Source organism: Poeciliopsis prolifica, unplaced genomic scaffold (genome assembly GCF_027474105.1).
Source record: "Poeciliopsis prolifica strain line A6 unplaced genomic scaffold, Auburn_PproV2 SCAFFOLD029, whole genome shotgun sequence".
NCBI classification, from domain to species: domain Eukaryota; kingdom Metazoa; phylum Chordata; class Actinopteri; order Cyprinodontiformes; family Poeciliidae; genus Poeciliopsis; species Poeciliopsis prolifica.
Window position 1 is genome coordinate 3,851,697 of NW_026562404.1, and position 23,650 is coordinate 3,875,346.

The 23,650-nt window shown below is 39.5% G+C and overlaps 3 protein-coding genes across 4 annotated transcripts in view; 1 reads left to right on the forward strand and 2 right to left on the reverse strand.

Annotated features, from left to right (window-relative positions):
- The window catches only part of slc16a4 (solute carrier family 16 member 4), a 38,871-nt gene extending 22,941 nt beyond the window's left edge, over nucleotides 1-15,930 (reverse strand). Inside the window, exons 1-3 of one of the 2 annotated variants that reach the window (XM_055049437.1) lie at nucleotides 15,576-15,930; nucleotides 15,251-15,312; nucleotides 13,349-13,479 (exon numbers count right to left, since the gene is read on the reverse strand). The gene's annotated coding sequence lies outside the window, so the exon portion shown is untranslated. Of the gene's footprint in view, nucleotides 1-13,348; nucleotides 13,480-15,250; nucleotides 15,326-15,575 lie in introns of those variants that run through there. The other variant, XM_055049438.1, reaches the window with a different exon arrangement.
- Nucleotides 15,931-16,522: 592 nt separating this feature from the next.
- lamtor5 (late endosomal/lysosomal adaptor, MAPK and MTOR activator 5) lies at nucleotides 16,523-19,202 on the reverse strand. The gene is made up of 4 exons (XM_055049452.1): nucleotides 19,073-19,202; nucleotides 18,931-18,992; nucleotides 17,524-17,641; nucleotides 16,523-16,901 (listed from the first exon to the last, which is right to left on the reverse strand). The coding sequence occupies exons 1-4, from the start codon at nucleotides 19,105-19,107 to the stop codon at nucleotides 16,841-16,843; spliced, it is 276 nt and encodes a 91-aa protein (XP_054905427.1). The 5' UTR covers nucleotides 19,108-19,202; the 3' UTR covers nucleotides 16,523-16,840.
- A 1,081-nt stretch (nucleotides 19,203-20,283) lies between these two features.
- Nucleotides 20,284-23,638, forward strand: prok1 (prokineticin 1). The gene is made up of 3 exons (XM_055049357.1): nucleotides 20,284-20,523; nucleotides 21,302-21,427; nucleotides 22,136-23,638. Exons 1-3 carry the CDS (start codon nucleotides 20,449-20,451, stop codon nucleotides 22,241-22,243), a joined length of 309 nt encoding a protein of 102 aa, XP_054905332.1. The 5' UTR covers nucleotides 20,284-20,448; the 3' UTR covers nucleotides 22,244-23,638.
- The last annotated feature ends 12 nt before the right edge of the window (nucleotides 23,639-23,650 follow it).

Below are 23,650 nucleotides of genomic sequence, written 5' to 3' on the forward strand. Positions count from 1 at the left end.
ATCTCAGCTTCTGCTTAGCATTGTGAACTGCTTGTTTGAACACATACCAATTGCTGTAATTTAATCCTAAAAGTAGTTTTAGTTAACGTAGAGATTATTTAGTATTATTTCCAAAACAATGTAAACATAGATCTTTAAGCATAGACAGATAGACAGTCAGACAGACAGAAAGTCTGAGTTTAATTCTTAAATATATTGGTGTGGCTGTGAGTAAGCCACAGAAAATTCTGGCACAACTAATCTTAATTTGTTGAATTAATTAATTTGGCCTGGGTGACACCAACCACACTGTCACATTTAAAGTCACCTAGATCTTCTTTCCTCCTTATTTTATTGGAACTTCGCCACATCAAGATGAAGGCTCTGAGTTGTTGATTAGCTTTCGAACGAGAAGAGACTGAAGTAACTTCAGACTCTGCTAAACACTTGATGATGAGTAGAAAAGCACAACACAGGACGCGCTTTCTCTTCCGATGGCTGCAGCAGGTAGTTGTGTTCTAAAAGTGTTTGTTTGTGACTGCAGACTGCAAACATTGACATAGTGTATGTCACCTGCAAGCCAGAGAAATGGATTTAATTTATCATCATCTACAGACTGCATCATCTACAGACTGCAGACATCTCACTAATCAAGAGAAGATACAGGCCAAAGGTTTGGGCTCTAGCCCAACAGGAGTCATGGAGCCACAAAGCTGAAAGTCAAAGTTTCAACATCAACATAAAGTATGTTGATGTTGACAGACGCTCAGTTTGAAAATATACTTTGGAAACCTTTGAACGTGTCAATGAGTTCATCCCTCACCTGCCTAAAAATAGAAAAAATAAACACAGATTTATTTTATATTTAGCTCATTTTTGTAAAAGATCAATTAAAAGTCTTTACTCTGAGCTGAGGATTTGGTGATTGTTATGATCAAAAGTGAACAATTTCACATCTCAGACCTGAAGCTGCTCAGAGGCTAAAGTTCCTCCAACTTTAGTCCTGCTGTGCAGGACGGATCAATATTTTACCTTTAGTTATAGTTACTGCTGCACAAGTTGTAAAAGCTAAACACTTTAAGCTGTGGGGTCGTGTGCTTTTGACACTCAGTTTTGCTCAGTTGGATTTTCTTTAAGTCTCATGTCGAAGAAATCTGAAATTATAGCGCTGTAAAAAAAAGTATTTACCACCTCAACTATTTGTCCTGCTTTTTGTCACACTTAATGCTTAACATCAAACAAGTTTATGTGTAAGAATGAGTTAACCAGAATAAACCTAGGCATGTAAAAGGTGATTATTTCATATTTATCTTTCCGGTGTATAAACCTATTTATCTTTTTAGGGTCATGGAGGTGGAGCAGGGGGTGGAAAGGTGGGGATTATATCTCCAGCGGTCATTGGGTGAGAGGCAGGACAGGTCACCAGTCCATCGCAGTGCAATATAGACACACCCACGACAAACAGCCGTGCACTCAAATTCACACCAAAGGACAACTTAGAGGAGACCAGTTCACCTAACGGTCATGTTTTTGGCCTGGAGGAAGCCGGAGTACCCAGAGAGAACCCACTCATGCATAGGGAGAACATGCACCCAAGCAGAACGACCCTAGATGGAGATTTAAACCTGAGGTCTTCTTTCTGCAAGACAACAGTGCTAGCCACAGCTCCTGCATGCTCACAGTCTGCTCACGGTCCCACATTCCCACTCATATTCACATTCACGTAGTGAGAAACAAACCTCCAGTGGAGATGCACACAACTTGACTTGAACAGAACCAGACATACTCCTGGCTACAGAAAATTGACAATGGTAAAAGAAGTGGCTTTTGTGACCTAATAGAGGAGGTCACAAAAGAACCTGAAACTACATCTAAAGCCTAAGATGAAGTCAATGGTAATGTTTCAGCAATAAGATAGATTCTGGGTGAAACTGGCATAAATGAGAAAGATCCATTCACCTCAACAGGCCTTTACAGCTAAAAACCTGCATAAGGGGTAAATAAAACAACTCTACTAATGAGAAAATACTTCTAGACCTCTCAGGTCTTCTGGTTCTGGTCTGCTCTGCATCCCCGGAACCAGAAGCAAGAGAGGAGAAGCAGCTTTCAGCATCTATGCACCAAAAATTTGGAACAAACTTCCAGAAAACTGTAAAACAGCGGAAACCCTGACTTCCTTCAAATCTCAAGTAAAAACGCACCTGTTTAGAGTTGCATTTGAAATGTAATATGTATGAATTTGATTTTGTGGATATGTATGTAAATTATTATTTATTTATTTATTTTTTTTTTTTTCTTTCCTGTTGTGGGCAACGGGGCCCGGCGAATACCCGTGGTTAAACGGACGGCGGAGTCCGGCGGTAACAGGCGCTTAAATTCCGTGTCAAAGGGAAGGGGGAAGAAAGGGAAAAGAGAGGGAGGAAAAAAGGAGAAAGAAGAAAGGAAAGAAGAGGAAGGGAAAAAAAAAAAAAAACCTTGGTATTTTATTCTATGTTGCATGCCTTCGTGTTTTGTGTTTATGATGTAAAGCACTTTGAAATGCCTTGTAGCTGAAATGTGCTATACAAATAAAATTTGATTGATTGATTGATAGGAAATAATTTTTAAAAAATCACTTCAGCCCAGAAGAGAAAAGGGCATCAAGGATGACTTTAATTACCTTTACTGACAATAAATGTTTCATTAAAAAAAATATTCTTCCCAGGTTCAGACAAACGTTCTGCAGGTTTTGCAAGTGTGTCAAGTGCAAATCATAACCCCACCCGCAATATAGATGCCACCACAAGCAAAGAGAAGCTGAGATAAACATATTTGGTCCCAGCTTCAACCATATCCACCCAACTCACCAGGTTCAATGGGTTTAATGTTTTCAAATGTTTTTCTCTTGCTAATTTACATTTCTTGTCATGTCAATGTGAAAGATCTATGCAGGCAAACAAAAGGAAGCTCTCAGTGACTAAGAAGAAAAGTAAAAATCAGATTGCTAACATTTTTTGCTGATAGCTGCTTCTGGAGCGGCATGTCCTCAAGCAAGCAATCCGGCATAACTTCAATTTTGAAAAGGCGTCATTCCTCAAATAGGAGGTTCTGAAGGGCTTAGAGCTGAAACGGGGAAAGCAGCTTCTCCAATTCAATACAATTCAATTTATTTACATGGAGTTCATTCATAACGCGTCTTTTCAACGTGCTTTGGAACAAAAGTCATTTCAATTCAATTACACATACATTCCAATTGATCTACTACTATTCAAGAAAGTAGGTCAAGACACAGGACCCCGTCCACAACAGTTGCACATGTTACTCTGACACCACAAAAACACTCAGTCTGTAGCACTGGTTCACATTAGAGAAAATTATCCATGCATCTCATCGTCAAATGAAAATCAATTATATAATATGTCAATGGGAGGCTGGCTTTGGTAATATCCTCATATGGCTGTGGCTGCTGTCAAATGAATCCAAAAATCTTCAACTGAACTTGCAGTCTGAAAATGTTTACTTACAGACTTATGACTGGAGCTGAAGCAGCATGACTCTCCAGATCCAGTGCATATTTGTATACAAAAGAGGCCATCTGGCCCACCAATCATACTTATTTACTCATAAGTATCTTTTTAGGGTCATGGAGGTGGAGCAGGGGGTGGAAAGGTGGGGATTATATCTCCAGCGGTCATTGGGTGAGAGGCAGGACAGGTCACCAGTCCATCGCAGTGCAATATAGACACACCCACGACAAACAGCCGTGCACTCACATTCACACCTAAGGACAACTTAGAGGAGACCAGTTCACCTAACGGTCATGTTTTTGGCCTGGAGGAAGCCGGAGTACCCAGAGAGAACCCACTCATGCATAGGGAGACATGCACCCGAGCAGAACGACCCTAGATGGAGATTTAAACCTGAGGTCTTCTTTCTGCAAGACAACAGTGCTAGCCACAGCTCCTGCATGCTCACAGTCTGCTCACGGTCCCACATTCCCACTCATATTCACATTCACGTAGTGAGAAACAAACCTCCAGTGGAGATGCACACAACTTGACTTGAACAGAACCAGACATTACCAGGCTACAGAAACTTAACAATGGTAAAAGAAGTGGCTTTTGTGACCTAATAGAGGAGGTCACAAAAGAACCTGAAACTACATCTAAAGCCTAAGATGAAGTCAATGGTAATGTTTCAGCAATAAGATAGATTCTGGGAAACTGGCATAAATGAGAAAGATCCATTCACCTCAACAGGCCTTTACAGCTAAAAACCTGCATAAGGGGTAAATAAAACAACTCTACTAATGAGAAAATACTTCTAGACCTCTCAGGTCTTCTGGTTCTGGTCTGCTCTGCATCCCCGGAACCAGAATCAAGAGAGGAGAAGCAGCTTTCAGCATCTATGCACCAAAAATTTGGAACAAACTTCCAGAAAACTGTAAAACAGCGGAAACCCTGACTTCCTTCAAATCTCAAGTAAAAACGCACCTGTTTAGAGTTGCATTTGAAATGTAATATGTATGAATTTGATTTTGTGGATATGTATGTAAATTATTATTTATTTATTTATTTATTTTTTTTCTTTCCTGTTGTGGACAACGGGGCCCGGCGAATACCCGTGGTTAAACGGACGGCGGAGTCCGGCGGTAACAGGCGCTTAAATTCCGTGTCAAAGGGAAGGGGAAGAAAGGGAAAAGAGAGGGAGGAAAAAAGGAGAAAGAAGGAAGAAAGAAGAGGAAGGGAAAAAAAAAAAAAATTGGTATTTTATTCTATGTTGCATGCCTTCGTGTTTTGTGTTTATGATGTAAAGCACTTTGAAATGCCTTGTAGCTGAAATGTGCTATACAAATAAAATTTGATTGATTGATTGATAGGAAATAATTTTTAAAAAATCACTTCAGCCCAGAAGAGAAAAGGGCATCAAAGATGACTTTAATTACCTTTACTGACAATAAATGTTTCATTAAAAAAAATATTCTTCCCAGGTTTAGACAAACGTTCTGCAGGTTTTGCAAGTGTGTCAAGTGCAAATCATAAACCCACCCGCAATATAGATGCCACCACAAGCAAAGAGAAGCTGAGATAAACATATTTGGTCCCAGCTTCAACCATATCCACCCAACTCACCAGGTTCAATGGGTTTAATGTTTTCAAATGTTTTCTCTTGCTAATTTACATTTCTTGTCATGTCAATGTGAAAGATCTATGCAGGCAAACAAAAGGAAGCTCTCAGTGACTGAGAAGAAAAGTAAAAATCAGATTGCTAACATTTTTTGCTGATAGCTGCTTCTGGAGCGGCATGTCCTCAAGCAAGCAATCCGGCATAACTTCAATTTTGAAAAGGCGTCATTCCTCAAATAGGAGGTTCTGAAGGGCTTAGAGCTGAAACGGGGAAAGCAGCTTCTCCAATTCAATACAATTCAATTTATTTACATGGAGTTCATTCATAACGCGTCTTTTCAACGTGCTTTGGAGCAAAAGTCATTTCAATTCAATTACACATACATTCCAATTGATCTACTACTATTCAAGAAAGTAGGTCAAGACACAGGACCCCGTCCACAACAGTTGCACATGTTACTCTGACACCACAAAACACTCAGTCTGTAGCACTGGTTCACATTAGAGAAAATTATCCATGCATCTCATCGTCAAAAAATCAATTATATAATATGTCAATGGGAGGCTGGCTTTGGTAATATCCTCATATGGCTGTGGCTGCTGTCAAATGAATCCAAAAATCTTCAACTGAACTTGCAGTCTGAAAATGTTTACTTACAGACTTATGACTGGAGCTGAAGCAGCATGACTCTCCAGATCCAGTGCATATTTGTATACAAAAGAGGCCATCTGGCCCACCAATCATTCTTATTTACTCATAAGTATCTTTTTAGAGTCATGGAGGTGGAGCAGGGGGTGGAAAGGTGGGGATTATATCTCCAGCGGTCATTGGGTGAGAGGCAGGACAGGTCACCAGTCCATTGCAGTGCAATATAGACACACCCACGACAAACAGCCGTGCACTCACATTCACACCTAAGGACAACTTAGAGGAGACCAGTTCACCTAACGGTCATGTTTTTGGCCTGGAGGAAGCCGGAGTACCCAGAGAGAACCCACTCATGCATAGGGAGAACATGCACCCAAGCAGAACAACCCTAGATGGAGATTTAAACCTGAGGTCTTCTTTCTGCAAGACAACAGTGCTAGCCACAGCTCCTGCATGCTCACAGTCTGCTCACGGTCCCACATTCCCACTCATATTCACATTCACGTAGTGAGGAACAAACCTCCAGTGGAGATGCACACAACTTGACTTGAACAGAACCAGACATACTCCTGGCTACAGAAAATTGACAATGGTAAAAGAAGTGGCTTTTGTGACCTAATAGAGGAGGTCACAAAAGAACCTGAAACTACATCTAAAGCCTAAGATGAAGTCAATGGTAATGTTTCAGCAATAAGATAGATTCTGGGTGAAACTGGCATAAATGAGAAAGATCCATTCACCTCAACAGGGCTTTACAGCTAAAAACCTGCATAAGGGGTAAATAAAACAACTCTACTAATGAGAAAATACTTCTAGACCTCTCAGGTCTTCTGGTTCTGGTCTGCTCTGCATCCCCGGAACCAGAATCAAGAGAGGAGAAGCAGCTTTCAGCATCTATGCACCAAAAATTTGGAACAAACTTCCAGAAAACTGTAAAACAGCGGAAACCCTGACTTCCTTCAAATCTCAAGTAAAAACGCACCTGTTTAGAGTTGCATTTGAAATGTAATATGTATGAATTTGATTTTGTGGATATGTATGTAAATTATTATTTATTTTTTTATTTTTATTTTTTCTTTCCTGTTGTGGGCAACGGGGCCCGGCGAATACCCGTGGTTAAACGGACGGCGGAGTCCGGCGGTAACAGGCGCTTAAATTCCGTGTCAAAGGGAAGGGGGAAGAAAAGGGAAAAGAGAGGGAGGAAAAAAGGAGAAAGAAGGAAGGAAAGAAGAGGAAGGGAAAAAAAAAAAAAAAACTTGGTATTTTATTCTATGTTGCATGCCTTCGTGTTTTGTGTTTATGATGTAAAGCACTTTGAAATGCCTTGTAGCTGAAATGTGCTATACAAATAAAATTTGATTGATTGATTGATAGGAAATAATTTTTAAAAAATCACTTCAGCCCAGAAGAGAAAAGGGCATCAAAGATGACTTTAATTACCTTTACTGACAATAAATGTTTCATTAAAAAAAAATATTCTTCCCAGGTTTAGACAAACGTTCTGCAGGTTTTGCAAGTGTGTCAAGTGCAAATCATAAACCCACCCGCAATATAGATGCCACCACAAGCAAAGAGAAGCTGAGATAAACATATTTGGTCCCAGCTTCAACCATATCCACCCAACTCACCAGGTTCAATGGGTTTAATGTTTTCAAATGTTTTTTCTCTTGCTAATTTACATTTCTTGTCATGTCATTGTGAAAGATCTATGCAGGCAAACAAAAGGAAGCTCTCAGTGACTGAGAAGAAAAGTAAAAATCAGATTGCTAACATTTTTTGCTGATAGCTGCTTCTGGAGCGGCATGTCCTCAAGCAAGCAATCCGGCATAACTTCAATTTTGAAAAGGCGTCATTCCTCAAATAGGAGGTTCTGAAGGGCTTAGAGCTGAAACGGGGAAAGCAGCTTCTCCAATTCAATACAATTCAATTTATTTACATGGAGTTCATTCATAACGCGTCTTTTCAACGTGCTTTGGAACAAAAGTCATTTCAATTCAATTACACATACATTCCAATTGATCTACTACTATTCAGAAAGTAGGTCAAGACACAGGACCCCGTCCACAACAGTTGCACATGTTACTCTGACACCACAAAAACACTCAGTCTGTAGCACTGGTTCACATTAGAGAAAATTATCCATGCATCTCATCGTCAAATGAAAATCAATTATATAATATGTCAATGGGAGGCTGGCTTTGGTAATATCCTCATATGGCTGTGGCTGCTGTCAAATGAATCCAAAAATCTTCAACTGAACTTGCAGTCTGAAAAACTTAAGTTTCTTAAATTTACAGATGGAATGAATCAACAGGTTCGCCTCGGCACGTCTCTCCTTAGCACTCACGTAGCAGACATCACTACATTTAAGCAACCTGCCCCTGACCTCCCAGAGGATCCATCACTCTGCGTTTCTGAGGTCTGAGGCCGGGGACCAGATATTATGCCAGATGCATTCCTCCAGAATGCATCTGGCCCCCTGGAAATGCAGAACAGGACATTACCTGTCCGGATCACTACAAGAAAATTTACAAAAAATAGAAATATGAAATACAGCGGTCCTAATTCAAACCTCAGAGTGATCCCCTGCCTAAAGGAACCTCAGACTGAAAATCTTTTGGCCTCCAAGCCACTTAAAGTAGCTCTTTTAAATATCAGATCACTCTGTGCTAAAGCTCTGTTAATTAATGATTTCATCACTGAGTATAATGTTGATGTTATGTTTCTGACAGAAACATGGTTGAATGACGATAATGACCAAATTGTACTCATTGAATCAGCGCCTCCTGACTACAATTTTTTAAGTGAGAATAGAAAACATAAAAAAGGAGGAGGCGTGGCTTCTATATTTAAAAATACCATAAACTGTAGTAAAATCTCTTTCGGTCATTTCACATCTTTTGAGTATCTTGGAATTCAGGTTAAAGGCTTCAAACGAACTTTGACACTAACTTTATACAAAACTCCAGCATATGTGGAAAATTTCTTTACTGACTTGAATGATCTTCTTTCTCTCATATGCATTGATTATGATTGTTTAATAATTGTTGGTGATTTCAACATTCATGTGGACAAACCCGAAAACAGAGGAGCAAAAAAGCTCTCTGATATTTTACAAAATTTTGGTTTAACACAACATATTAAACAAGCAAAACACTCAAGAACACACACTTGACCTGGTTATCACTAAGTGTGTGACTATTTCCAATGTCTCTGTAACTGATGTCGCCCTGTCAGATCACTTTGCTGTTATCTATGAAGGTTCTTTATTCTTTGACCCACTTGGACAAACAGCTACTGTCACAAAACGTTCTTTCACAGAAAACACAGCAGAAACATTTAATCAAATCTACTCTTCCTCCTCACCCTTAAGCTGTAATGATGTAGATCAGTTGTTAGATCATTTTCAGTCTAAAGTTTCATATATCATTGATTCCATTGCCCCAATTAAAGTAAAGGTTTTGACTGGTAGAAAGAAATCTCCATGGAGAAATGCACAAATAGTTCGGTCTGCAAGACAAGTCTGCCGCAGGGCAGAACGACAATGGCGTAAAACTCAACTTCACGTTCATCACGACATCTACAAAGAAAAACTACGTAACTATCACTTAACACTAAAACATGGAAGGGAGGCTTTCTTTGCAGATGTCATAAAGAAAAACATCAATAATGCTCGAACTTTATTTGCAACAGTTGACAGGCTCACAAACCCTCCTGTGACGTTACCACCTGAACTCAATCTAATGCAGCCTGTAACAAGTTTTCTGATTTCTTTTCAGAGAAAATCCAAAAAATCAGAGGATTAATCTGCACATCAACTTCAAAGCCAGAACCATTGCTGTACCAAAACAAAACAAATACAGAAAAAATGACCAATTTTCAACTACTTAATTATAAAACTCTAGAAGAAATTATAAGTCAATTAAGTTCAAGCTCCTGCTGTCTGGATGTCCTACCCACACGTTTCTTTAAGAAAGTTCTGCCTGTTATTGCTGCTGATCTGATCCAAATCGTAAACTCATCGCTTACATCAGGTGTTTTTCCCCAGGCCTTGAAAACAGCAGTCATCAAACCACTGTTAAAAAAGAACAACCTGGACAAATCACTATTGCAGAATTACAGGCCAATCTCAAATCTCCCATTCATCAGCAAAGTTATTGAAAAAACTGTGTGTAAACAATTAAATAGTTTCCTCATGATGACCAACTGCTTTGACACTTTCCAGTCTGGTTTTCGTGCTCACCACAGCACGGAGACTGCCCTCGTAAAAGTATTCAATGATATCCATATAAATACGGACCGTGGGAGAACCACGGTGCTGGTTCTGTTGGATCTCAGTGCAGCTTTTGACACTGTCGACCATGACATATTACTGAATCGACTTGAAAGTTGGGTTGGACTCTCTGGTTCGGTGCTCGACTGGTTTGAATCCTACATAAAGAACAGGGATTTCTTTGTTTCAATTGGAAACTTCTCATCAAAGAGGTCAAAGGTCACATGTGGGGTACCCCAAGGTTCAATCCTAGGACCCCTCTTATTTAATATTTATATTCTCCCACTAGCTCAGGTCATAACAGGAAATAATATTAGCTACCACAACTATGCGGATGACACACAGCTCTACATTACGATGTCACCAGGTGACTCTGAACCCATCCAATCACTGAATAAATGTTTAGAACAGATAAATGTGTGGATGTGCCAAAACTTTCTCCAACTGAACAAAAATAAAACTGAAGTCATTATTTTTGGACCTAAAGAGGAACGATCTAGAGTCAATGCACAGCTTCAGTTATTACAACTAAAACCTAGCGATCAGGCCCGAAACCTGGGAGTAGTGATGGACTCGGACTTGAACCTCCAGAGCCACATAAAGACAGTAACAAAATCGGCCTTCTATCACCTGAAGAACATCTCCAGGATTAGAGGACTAATGTCTCAGCCAGATCTAGAGAAACTCATTCATGCGTTTGTCTTTAGTCGCATTGATTATTGCAACAGCATCTTCACAGGCCTGTCCAACAAATCAATCAAACAGCTGCAACTGATCCAGAATGCTGCTGCTCGCGTTCTCACTAGAACCAGGAAGATAGATCACATAACACAGTTTTAAAGTCCCTCCACTGGCTCCCTGTAGCTCAAAGAATAGATTTTAAAATACTCTTGTTAGTTTACAAATCACTGAACGGTTTAGCACCACAATACATCAAAGATCTGCTGTTGTTGTATCAACCTTCCAGACCTCTCAGGTCTTCTGGTTCTGGTCTGCTCTGCATCCCCAGAACCAGAACCAAGAGAGGAGAAGCAGCTTTCAGCATCTATGCACCAAAACTTTGGAACAAACTTCCAGAAAACTGTAAAACAGCGGAAACCCTGACTTCCTTCAAATCTCAAGTAAAAACGCACCTGTTTAGAGTTGCATTTGAAATGTAATATGTATTCTATGTTGCATGCCTTCGTGTTTTGTGTTTATGATGTAAAGCACTTTGAAATGCCTTGTAGCTGAAATGTGCTATACAAATAAAATTTGATTGATTGATTGATTGATTGATTACAGACTTATGACTGGAGCTGAAGCAGCATGACTCTCCAGATCCAGTGCATATTTGTATACAAAAGAGGCCATCTGGCCCACCAATCATACTTATTTACTCATAAGTATCTTTTTAGGGTCATGGAGGTGGAGCAGGGGGTGGAAAGGTGGGGATTATATCTCCAGCGGTCATTGGGTGAGAGGCAGGACAGGTCACCAGTCCATCGCAGTGCAATATAGACACACCCACGACAAACAGCCGTGCACTCACATTCACACCTAAGGACAACTTAGAGGAGACCAGTTCACCTAACGGTCATGTTTTTGGCCTGGAGGAAGCCGGAGTACCCAGAGAGAACCCACTCATGCATAGGGAGAACATGCACCCAAGCAGAACGACCCTAGATGGAGATTTAAACCTGAGGTCTTCTTTCTGCAAGACAACAGTGCTAGCCACAGCTCCTGCATGCTCACAGTCTGCTCACGGTCCCACATTCCCACTCATATTCACATTCACGTAGTGAGGAACAAACCTCCAGTGGAGATGCACACAACTTGACTTGAACAGAACCAGACATACTCCTGGCTACAGAAAATTGACAATGGTAAAAGAAGTGGCTTTTGTGACCTAATAGAGGAGGTCACAAAAGAACCTGAAACTACATCTAAAGCCTAAGATGAAGTCAATGGTAATGTTTCAGCAATAAGATAGATTCTGGGTGAAACTGGCATAAATGAGAAAGATCCATTCACCTCAACAGGGCTTTACAGCTAAAAACCTGCATAAGGGGTAAATAAAACAACTCTACTAATGAGGAGTGGGTCAAAATGCCTCTACAGTTATTTCAAAGATGAATTGCAGTTATTATAAATTATATATGTTTGATTTACCTGGCTGCTACTGCCTCTAATACAGCCACAACCAATGGAGGGAAAAAATTTTTTTACATTTAGTAGGAGGGACTGATTACATCGCGTTCTTCCTTATTAAATGAAGACATGATTAAAATTTTGGTTGATAACCTGAAACAAACAACAAACAGAGGACATATTTAAAACGTCAAATGTTTTTTTCTTTTAGCACTATGGATCATAATTATGCAAAAATATGAATTTCAGCACAAATTGAAACTTTTAAAGGCCCTGAACTTTGAAACCAAGTTTTAAAGCACAAAGTGTTATTTTTGTCGGAAATGAACCTTCACTAACGCAACAAAAGCGGAGGTGCAATCTGAGTCAAGACAAACTCATTTGTTTTATGAACATACTAATGAGTGCATTTGTCACTTTTTACAGACAAGTGTAATCAATAGAGGGTAAATTAAATTGCCACTAGGGGGAGGAAAATCCCTCAGACTTATTTTTGAAGTTACAACTATAACAGCATTTCCTGTGATATTCAGACAGGGTTTTCATCTTCACAATAAAAATCCTAATAAATTAGAAATATGATCTTTTAATTGAAAATTTTTTCTACAGGGTGGCACATTTTTACAAACCTCACCAATATTTGGGGAAATTTCACAATCCTTGGTAGCTTTCAAAGTCAAAGCCACCAAAAACGTTCTGGCATAATTTTGTCAGGATTTCTGAACACTTTTTGTGTCAAAATTGTTCAAACTCATTTCACAGATTTGACTCTAAAAGAAGGTCCTTTTAAAACGGTCGCAGTGTTTGGGTTACCCTTCGTTTTCCATTCAAAAACCAGTTTTGCTGTGTATTTGGAAAAAACCTAAGTGTCAGATAAATGAATAAATAAATACAAGAAAGCTGAATGAATTAATCGCCCATCTTTTATCTTCACTCTGTACAGCAGGAACCAGACAAACAAGTCTCCCCTCCAGTTCAGCCATATCAAAGCAGTATCAAGGTTCAGTGTTGTAGAGTTAGTCATTACGATTGACCACTCATCCCATCAGCTCGAACTGATCACACAGAACAATGGGAAACGTGAGATAAATGAATGATCACATCAAAATTGATGTGATCATCAAACCACCATAGCTTGCTTTTCAGTTATTCTACTTCTCTTTGTTTCACAAACAATACTCTGAATAGCATTTAGCTTGTATTTGGGAATACCTGTAATGCTGTCTTGGAGCTGTCCCTGAAGGCACTGCAGGTGAAGAAAGGACTCAGAAGTCCTATAGCCTCATTCTAAGGATGGGTGAAGAGCACTTGGAACTATGGATGCAACCAGTTCTGCTTCAAACCTGCAAGAAAAATTATGCAACAATGACAGGAAATGAGAACCTGTACGGACTCAAAGTATAATCTTTCAGCAAAAAATGTGCCTAATTACAATAATTTACGATTTAACAAGATGGGAAATATCTTGTTTGTATAGGATCAGGTTGGTTTGGAAGCATTTCACTGCATTTTGGACATGAGTCGTTACTTTGTAAATGTTTTTCGTATTCATTCAGCTATCTTTACTTTATTTTAAAAGTTGTTTGGTTAAAAATCTGAGAAAAAAAAAAAAAGCTTTTTATGGCACTAAACCGTTAACATAACCTTTTCCGCCTGCAGTGATATGTGGCTCGAGTTCTAAGAAAATACTTCTAGGAAATAATTTTTTTTAAAATCACTTCAGCCCAGAAGAAAAAAGGACATCAAGGATGACTTTAATTACCTTTACTGACAATAAATGTTTCATTAAAAAAATATATTCTTTCCAGGTTCAGACAAACGTTCTGCAGGTTTTGCAAGTGTGTCAAGTGCAAATCATAAACCCACCCGCAATATAGATGCCACCACAAGCAAAGAGAAGCTGAGATAAACATATTTGGTCCCAGCTTCAACCATATCCACCCAACTCACCAGGTTCAATGGGTTTAATGTTTTCAAATGTTTTTCTCTTGCTAATTTACATTTCTTGTCATGTCATTGTGAAAGATCTATGCAGGCAAACAAAAGGAAGCTCTCAGTGACTGAGAAGAAAAGTAAAAATCAGATTGCTAACATTTTTTGCTGATAGCTGCTTCTGGAGCGGCATGTCCTCAAGCAAGCAATCCGGCATAACTTCAATTTTGAAAAGGCGTCATTCCTCAAATAGGATCTATGCAGATAGGTTCTGAAGGGCTTAGAGCTGAAACGGGGAAAGCAGCTTCTCCAATTCAATACAATTCAATTTATTTACATGGAGTTCATTCATAACGCGTATTCTCAACGTGCTTTGGAACAAAAGTCATTTCAATTCAATTACACATACATTCCAATTGATCTACTACTATTCAAGAAAGTAGGTCAAGACACAGGACCCCGTCCACAACAGTTGCACATGTTACTCTGACACCACAAAAACACTCAGTCTGTAGCACTGGTTCACATTAGAGAAAATTATCCATGCATCTCATCGTCAAATGAAAATCAATTATATAATATGTCAATGGGAGGCTGGCTTTGGTAATATCCTCATATGGCTGTGGCTGCTGTCAAATGAATCCAAAAATCTTCAACTGAACTTGCAGTCTGAAAATGTTTACTTACAGACTTATGACTGGAGCTGAAGCAGCATGACTCTGCATATTTGTATACAAAAGTGCATATTTGTATACAAAAGTGCATATTTGTATACAAAAGAGGCCATCTGGCCCACCAATCATACTTATTTACTCATAGCAGTGAATCCGGACATGTCCAAACCTGCCAGTAACTTACTTTTGTGCAGATTAATTAATGCCATAACTGTTTCTTGCTCTTACTTCTTTTTTGTTGTTGTTTTGTTATTGTTTTTAATTGACAATTTGTTGTCTCTCAATGAGTTGTGATGGTGATTTTAATGTTGTCATTTTCTCTGCTTTTAGTCCTTCACGACTTTACGACAACTGCTGTAGTTTGGAGCCGAGACTCCGAAAACCTATGGATCAGATTGTGTGGTGAATAAAAGGTGTTTAGCTGTAAGCTGCAGGCTTAGTCTCTTAGGAGCAAAGCACAAAACCGCATTATTATGGGGTGGAGAGAGAGAGAACAGAGTGGTCTTACCGTGCGCAGCTGCGGGTCGGTTATCTTTACAAGGCCTCTTACATTGCGCCTCTAACTCACTTCTGAAAGAATAAATTTAAAAAAAAGGAAGAAACACACACACGCACACACAGAGACACTTTAAATAAAAAAGAAATCGCGATGTCATTTTGTAACAAGAGCCAAAACTCAGCACAGACTTCAATGTGGGTGAAAAGTTTTCAGCACATAAATAACTGGAGGGTCACTGAGGATGACAGGTCGGGGCAGTAAAAGCACGACTAAAATGTTGCAGTCAGTTAAAAGACCACTGGATGATGTTCCTATAATAAGGAGCAACACATACCTGTAAATGTTCCTCTCCTGCCGCCGCCACCTCGCCTCGCCTCAGACCTATTTCTCCCCCCACTTAGATTGATTTGACGGGCTGCGTGAGGGGGATTTCTCGCGTGTCCGGAGATGCGATGTGCGCTCCCGGCGCGGAGCTGTGGCACAAACTGCTGCGGGACGCTCTGCTCTGCTGCGAGGAGGAGGAAGAGGAGCAAGAGGAGGAGGAGGAAGAGGAGGAGGAGGAAGAGGAGGAGGAGGACGATGGCCGTGCCATAACTTTCGCCTCTACGCGCCGGAGCAGCAACTCCTCATCTCTCACCGCAGCCTCAGCATCGCAGAGGAGCAGAGAGAGAGACCGGGGGGGAGTCCTCACAGACGGGACAGCCACGTGATTGGGACGTCGCAGTGAGACCCCCCCGCCCCCCCTTGTTTCTGGGTGGGGGCAACTATGCGTATCAAAACCTTGCGTACCAACAGACTTCGCTCAGGTGCGACACCAAAAGACGTGTCGCACAAGTATTCATTCCCTTTAGACTCTCTTCCATTATTTTCCCAAATAAACACCACAAACTTTTAGTGTTTTTTTTAATTATTATTATTTTCCCCCTAAATTCTCTGTCTCTAAATAAAACCACACTGCCCGGAGAAACAGCAGAATGCAGAGGGAACACAGCAGGCAGGTGAGGGATGAACTCATTGACACGTTCAAAGGTTTCCAAAGTATATTTTCAAACTCTGAGCGTCTGTCAATTCCTTTTATAAAACGCTGCAGATCCATAAAAATATTCTCCACCCAGCTTTTTAAAATGTTTGTGCAGTTCCTTTTGTCAAGTTGTTACCATCTGTCAAACCAGTTCTGCATGTCAGAGGAAAACTGCTTGTGCTCTCAAGGATAATACTTGTGCAACGGTGTGACAATGACCCAAAGAGAGAAAATGTATACTTGGCATGCAATAGAACAGCTGAAAATCAAGATAAGGTTTATTTAGAGTTGTTCATGTCGGATTTTAACACGCAAAAAAAAAGCAACAAAATAAAACAACAAAAAAGACAAAGCCAGGTAGTTTACAGAAACTTGTATGTAACAAACACGCTGCTCTGTTACATGATACCAATATCGACAGCATCAACATAGCAAGCACAACTGTTTTAGTCTAAATATGAAGATTCGACAAAGCAAATGAATGCATAAGCGACAGTTGTGTTTCCCAGATTTGGACTGCATGAATTTAGTCTCTGTTCATTTCATTGCAATAAAACTGCTAAGGAGTCCTGCTGTCTTCAGGATGCGATCTTGTGGACTGCTATTGTGATGGTTCCATGACTCCGCACCAAAATGTTCCTACAAAACAATAAAAAAAAGACAGTGACAAAAACACATGCTGATACAAGTCTGTACAATATTGGGAAAATGTGTAATATGCAACAATAATGGAACTGTACGACTTGCAGTAAATAAAACATATATTTAAAACATGTTGTTTTTCTGATTTGGGTACTAAAATGATTGCACTGCAATTATAATTCGCATGTACTGCGAATGTACTGGAGTTAAGCTGTATTTACAAATAAAGTATTTATTTTTGATTTAAAAAATAAATGTTTGATTTATTTTTAAATCAAACATTTCACTCCAGCTACACATAGATGTTGGATAAAGTTAAAGTACATATGCACATGGCTGCCAAGTTTTAAGGACATGAAGTACTTTCCACCGTTTCATTGAGAAACATTAGCTTCACATGCACCAGCAGGTGGCAGCAGTCACTAAAATACAATACCGCAGAACAACTGGATGGACTGTCGCCCCTCACAAACCAGGAAACCTTCTTCTACCAGCTTCCTCTTGACTTTTTGATTTCCTCAAGCATTAATCAAAGCCAGCACAGGCTTCCCCAAGACAGATTGCAGATATAAAATGGACAGAAAATACAAGTGAAGCCGAAACGGTGTCCGTTTCTCACCCCGAGTCAGACTCCAGGCAGACGGTCGGGGAGTCTGTCGGGTCTTTGAGGAGAGCTGCAGCTTGTTTGGCCAAAACCGACACAACACCACCGTGTTCATCGGACAAGGACCCACGACCTGGAAATAAAAACAGGACGGTGGTGAAGCTTATGAGCATTGCTGAGTACTTGGTTTCAGTAAAGTCAGCCATCTTTAGCTCTTGTTCATTTGTCATTATCAGCAAGAAACGGATGTGCAACTTGTGATTACAGATGCACCAATCACGGTTAAATCGAAATCGGCCGATATTAATTTGGTCAAATCGGATGTTAGCAAGTTGGAGACAATTTTAAATGAAAAAAAAAAACCTGTTGATGGGATTACGCTTGCAAACAACCCAAATGCCAGAGTGAGAAAAATTCTACATTATCTTTGTATGCTTTACTTACATTTACAGAAAAAAAGGGTCACCTCTCTTTGGGGAAAAGTGGAAGAGCGACTAGAACAATGGTGATGAATCACCTAACAGACATGTATCACTCCACCATCTTGGACAAACAATAGCAAATGTACTCCCTCTTCCTCTCTGCAGCCCAAATTTGGTGTAGAAACATATCAATTAGTAATCAAAAACAGCTAAAGACAGTCTAATATGAAGATTTTAAATGTTAAAGTTCACCCACAACCACAGAAAAAGAGACTAACCAGCTGAATCTGACAGACAGTGTCATGCTCCAATTGCAGCAACAAAATCATTATTGTAGAATAACTGCATAATTTTTAAAGATTTGATGATACACTTAATAATGATTCTCTTTTGGTCTCTAAAACAGTCCCGATCAATAAAGACACAAACTATAAATAGACCAGATCTCTGAAGGTGGTTGCTGCTTCAAGTTGTCAGTTAACAATTTTTGTAGTTCTAGAAATTAATGACATTTCTGTTTATGTTTGCAATACTGACTCATAACAAATGCCATCTAAAGGTACCTTACAAAACAAACAGACCCAGTTCATTTACAGAAAAGCATGGTTAATCCAGCCCATTCATATATATTAGTGCTGCCATATAGTAGAAAGTCTTGCGATGATGAAAATCTTCTGATGACGACACAAGTTACAGTGTATAAGTTCTCTTCTTTTTCTCTCCAATTTAATCCTCATCAATTTGAGATCGTCAATTAGAAATTTAGTGGGAATCTCTTTCACCCCTTTTCTTCATCTTCTTCCATTTTTTAAAGACTCACAAAGCAAACCAGGCAAAATAATAAATGGGGAAAAGTTGTGGCCATGTTACTTTTAGGCCCCTCCAACTTATCTCTTATGACCGCAACAATTCTGTGACTTATTGATAAATGCGGAGGATATTTATTGATCCCAAAAAGCTTTCGATTATCCCATAAACTGGATTAAAATTAGACTCTTACAGCCCAGACTGTGTCCCTGCTGGTCTGTGCAGAGGACTCCGACCACAGCTGGATTCTTCATGCTGAAACACAAAAACACAGAGGCAAAAGTCAACATCGTTCTCCAAGGCTGTGGAAGACAAACGAAGTTACCGAAACTCACGTGTCATCGAGATGTTGTTCAAGCGTCGACTCCATCGATAAATGTCTGTAAATGACAGAAAGGTCCGTTTTCTGGATGGAAACCTCTTTTAGTTGTTGTCCTCCTAGTGGAACGTTTCCGGATCGAGTCAGCTGACTGTCACTTGCCCTAAGAGTCCTCACGAGGACCAAAACGCACGAAGCGCGATTGCGTGAAGATCCAAAAACAATTCAGGAAAACAAAGAAATAAAATAAAATTGAACAAAAATCTGGACGATTAGGAGAGGAACGCTATGAAATGTTATTAAAAAACACTTTCTATTTTTATTTATTTGTTTATTTGTTTGTTTGTTTATTTATTTATATTTAGTAAATTTGAACTCTCATCACTCTTAGGTTTATAAGTATATATATCTTTAATTTCACAGCAGACAATATGATTCACTCTCAACGATGAGACTTGTATTAGGAGATAAAGTTGACCATTAAATGAGTGAAAATCAGAGAAACAGTCTTCGGTTCACAGCACTAGGCTTCATCTTAGGTTATCTTAAGGGTGGAGCCTATAGAGGCAAAGAAACAGCGACACATCTGTGCATTTATCTGCTGCTAAGATAAATGTTTTCTACACTTGTGTTCATGATTATATGTGACTGAACCGGCCTTAGCTGATTTCCTCAGTCATGGAGGTTAAGAGATGGCCGTGTGCATATGAGCAAGATAAAAATGATCAAAACAGGCACAAACAGTTTCACCTCTCCCATGAAATGATAAAACAGACGTTCTCAGTTACTGAGCATTATTTATTACACTATTACAATCCAATCTCATGGTCTGCAGATGGAGGCCTGAAAGACTTGCAACAGTTCCTCTGTAAAGTATCTACTCAAAAGGACTGAACACATGTCCTTGCTACATTTTTAGATACTTGTCTGAAAATATGTTTACGTGACGTCCAGCCCTTTGTTTAACCATTGTTGCGCTCTTTCACTTCTAACTTGTTTTGTCTGCTTTTTAACTTGAGAAAATACTCTGACTTTTATGTAATCTGTACACATTTTCTTAAATTTGCAGCGATGAGGTTTGGAGTTTATTTGAGCGTTAGCCATCTCAAGCGGGAGGCAGAAATTTACAAGCACAGGAATCGTGAGGAGAACCGTCATCTTCCAGAAGACTGAGATGACAAAGGGAGGGTGTGGGGAAATGTCAGACGTAGAGAGTTGGGTATTGGTTGGGGTGGAGGCTGCAGCTGGATAAAGAGAACGAGAGAGTGAGCATCCTCTCTGTTTCTGAGGAGTTCTGCAACCCTTCATCACTGCCTGAAGGGTCTGAACCTGCCAGTGTAAAGCGCTGCAGACGCTCTGTGAACATTTCAGAGAATCTCTGTTGCTGCTGCCATGGACATTCGTGCCGTTTTCCTGTCCTTCCTGCTGGTGACTGTGAACTTGTCCAGAGGATCTGTGGCCCCATTGGTGAGTGGGAAACTTGGAGGCTGTCATTAGTTTGTAATAAAATCTTTTTGGACTTTGGATGAAAATATAAATGTTATTAAATATTTGCTATGGGTTTTGTTTTTTGTTTTTTGATTCTGTCAAATGAGTTTTCAGTAGAAAGGTGTCTCTGTAATAGTTTTATTTTTATTTTTTGGTGATATTGAAATATCTTAATTTTAAAACAGTTTGGTTTTTTTATCAGATTGAAAATAATTTACTTTTAAGGAATGTAAACTGTTGCTAAGAGAAACCTCTTCAGTAATTATACATAGTCACTGATGCATTTGTTGTTTGACATTTAAAATGTAAGTAGCTGATAACACAACGCGTCCCACCAGTTACGTGTCTTTTGTTTGAAACGTATAAAAAAAAATTTTTGTTAATATAAAAAAACTTTGTGCCAGATGTTAAAGCCTAATTGAACAGGTTGTGCTTCTGGATAATTATGTTTTATTGAATTACAGGACTGACAGAAGACCACACCCTCCTCTGCTTCTGTCTTTAGAAAAAATCCAAAAGGAAATCATCTGAATGTCCCAAGCATGTGTCATTTTCAGTATAATTCAACTATGAAGATGACACATAATTGAATTTAAAATGTCGCTGTATGTGAAGTCATTGTAGCGTGCTTCCATTGCAATAATGAGATGAATTTATAATCACTTTGCATTTGTTCTTTCATATACTATTACTGTTTCAATAAGAAAAAAGTTGCTGTTTGAATTGCTGCCTCATTGTCCTTCTGCTTGTCCTGCAGACCTGTGAAAAAGACGAGCAGTGTGGTCATCTTGAATGCTGTGCCATTAGTCTGTGGAAGAGCAATCAGAGGATGTGCATCTCACAAGGAGGGGAAGGGGATGAATGCCATCCACTCAGCTTCAAGGTGGATCCAAATATAGCAACTACAACTACAACAAATATAAAGTTCAGTGTGTTTCACTGGGATGTTATGTAACAGACCAACAAAGACTAGTTCAGGTGGAAGTAAAGCAAAAGTATGCTGGTGTGTGACTTCATCTCAACATGTATGCAGCTGTAATGCATGCCAATTCTGGCATACTTGTAGCTGTAATGGCAACAACATTTTTATTTTGTCTTGAAAAACCAAAGATCTTGAAGCACTTCAAGATGATGATTACTATTTTTTAAATTTCATCTAAAGACGTCACTATTTGAGGAGGCAGCGATGTCGCAAATCAAACACTCAAGATGCATGAATACTTTATCATTTCAGTCATCTTCCAGCATCAGTCTCACACACACTGAACCTGTCACACATGCATCCCACACTTGCAGTGAGAGATTTAGATTCTTAGATAATTTAGATATCAAGTGTTGGCTGGAGTGTTGTAAAAGCTGCTAATAACTGCAGAGGCGATTGATCTTGTCCACACCGAATGAGGCGATTACAGTCATGTATCTTTTTGATGATCTAGACGAGTGAACAGTTTGCTCAGCAAGGACTGAATCCACCTCTGCGGTTCAGTAAAAGACGCTTTGAAGCATCTCCACATGCTTAAAAGATTAAAGATTAAAATGTCAGATTAGCCCATCTCCTCCTCTCAATTCTTCTCTTTTTCCCCTCTTTCAGGTGCCGTACAGTGGGATGAGGCAAGAGCACATCTGTCCCTGTCTCCCCCAACTGATGTGCAAATTTTCTTACAACCTGTTCAAATGTGTTGAAGACTTAAAAAAGTAAATAACAAAATAACAAATTTTGTTATCTTAGAAAGGAATCAAAAGATAATCACAATGAAATTGCACTTAAAGCATCAGTACTGATTTGATGATTGATGCGGTGATGAGCATGTCTGAGTGCAGATGCTCAGACTCTTCACTGAACAATGGAGAAAATGTTGCAATTTCTTCCTATTTTTGAAAGTTAATCTGTGCCATATTCAAGTTTGCTTAATGCTTGTTGAGTGTTTCCATGAGAAAATCTGAGGCTTAAAGTTTACCATGTCTAGCTTTTGAAGGGGAAGTACTATGTAAAATTGATCCTATTGAGATTTGCATTATGCTTTGACATTATTCCCTCAGCAATAACATTCCTGAAGTGTTGCATTAATTCTTTCATGCATGTTTGTGAAATCCTTTAATCTCCCGTGGCAACCATTCAGCTGCGCAAAACTCTTGGTGGGTCTGAGCGCCGCCTTCGAGGTGCAGCTCCTCCTTGGGGTTAGTTTTCAATCTTCCAAGCATCCGCCTCTCAGAGCTGCCACCTCTCCAACACTGACTCACCCATATCTCCTTCAGACTAGCCAGCAGCTGTTAGCAAAGACCTGGTGCCACTGCACATCTCCTGAACTCATTATACGAGCTACTTCTCTATGAAACACTGGTAAAAAAAACAACAACAAATGTTCAGTGGAAAGTGGAGGAGCAATGTTGTGATGACAAGAGTAGGAGTTTCTTAAAGAGACAGAGGTACAGTTTCAAGGCATTAAATTACAAAGTCAAATGTCTTTAAAGTCATACTTGATATATGTAACATTTTTACTTTACTAAAAGTAACATAGTTAATTTGATTGTGTTACTGTGTTACTATGTGGCTGGGAAAAAAAAACATAAGACGTACTGTCCCTTTAAGGAATGGAATTTAGAAAATAACTTGCCAAGAATCTAAAAAATATCATTTGTTGTACAATTAAACTGGTGCTGACAGCATGGCTGAATATCTAGCCAGGAGCAAGATTTAGGTCATCAAACCCCCCTGGAACAAAATGCAAAGTGTAAATACACTTTGCATACACTAAAGATTTCCAGCTGGCATGACCCGGTGGTCTGTTGAACTTTGACTGACAGAGTGCAAGTGGGCAGCATTTTTCTGCTGAGCCAGGAAGTTGAAATTAGGCAGCCCGAGCCCTTCCTCCCCCTGCATGGCTCACATGCAGCATGGCGACAGGTGGGATCGTCTTTTACCGCTGACTGTTTGAATCGGACAACATGACGAAGCAAGAGCAGATGCCTCAGCTGATGTTCTGGGAGCACTGGGACCATGCTGGGAGAATCCTGTTTCCTTTTAAATGTTTTCTAGTTTACATGTGAGATTTGGGCTTTTACTGTAAAAAATACCAATAAACTTGAGCAAACAGCTTTTGCTGTA

What these genes read in the sequence shown, in the direction of transcription:
- prok1 (XM_055049357.1), top strand. Translation starts at nt 20,449, where the DNA reads ATGGACATTCGTGCCGTTTTCCTGTCCTTCCTGCTGGTGACTGTGAAC. An exon ending in GAGGATCTGTGGCCCCATTG is followed by an intron (nt 20,524 to 21,301) that starts GTGAGTGGGAAA and finishes CTTGTCCTGCAG; the next exon opens with ACCTGTGAAAAAGACGAGCA. An exon ending in GCCATCCACTCAGCTTCAAG is followed by an intron (nt 21,428 to 22,135) that starts GTGGATCCAAAT and finishes CCCCTCTTTCAG; the next exon opens with GTGCCGTACAGTGGGATGAG.
- lamtor5 (XM_055049452.1), bottom strand. Translation starts at nt 19,107, where the DNA reads ATGGAGTCGACGCTTGAACAACATCTCGATGACAC. An exon ending in GAACAACATCTCGATGACAC is followed by an intron (nt 18,993 to 19,072) that starts GTGAGTTTCGGT and finishes TTTGTGTTTCAG; the next exon opens with CATGAAGAATCCAGCTGTGG. An exon ending in TGCCTGGAGTCTGACTCGGG is followed by an intron (nt 16,902 to 17,523) that starts GTGAGAAACGGA and finishes ATTGTTTTGTAG; the next exon opens with GAACATTTTGGTGCGGAGTC.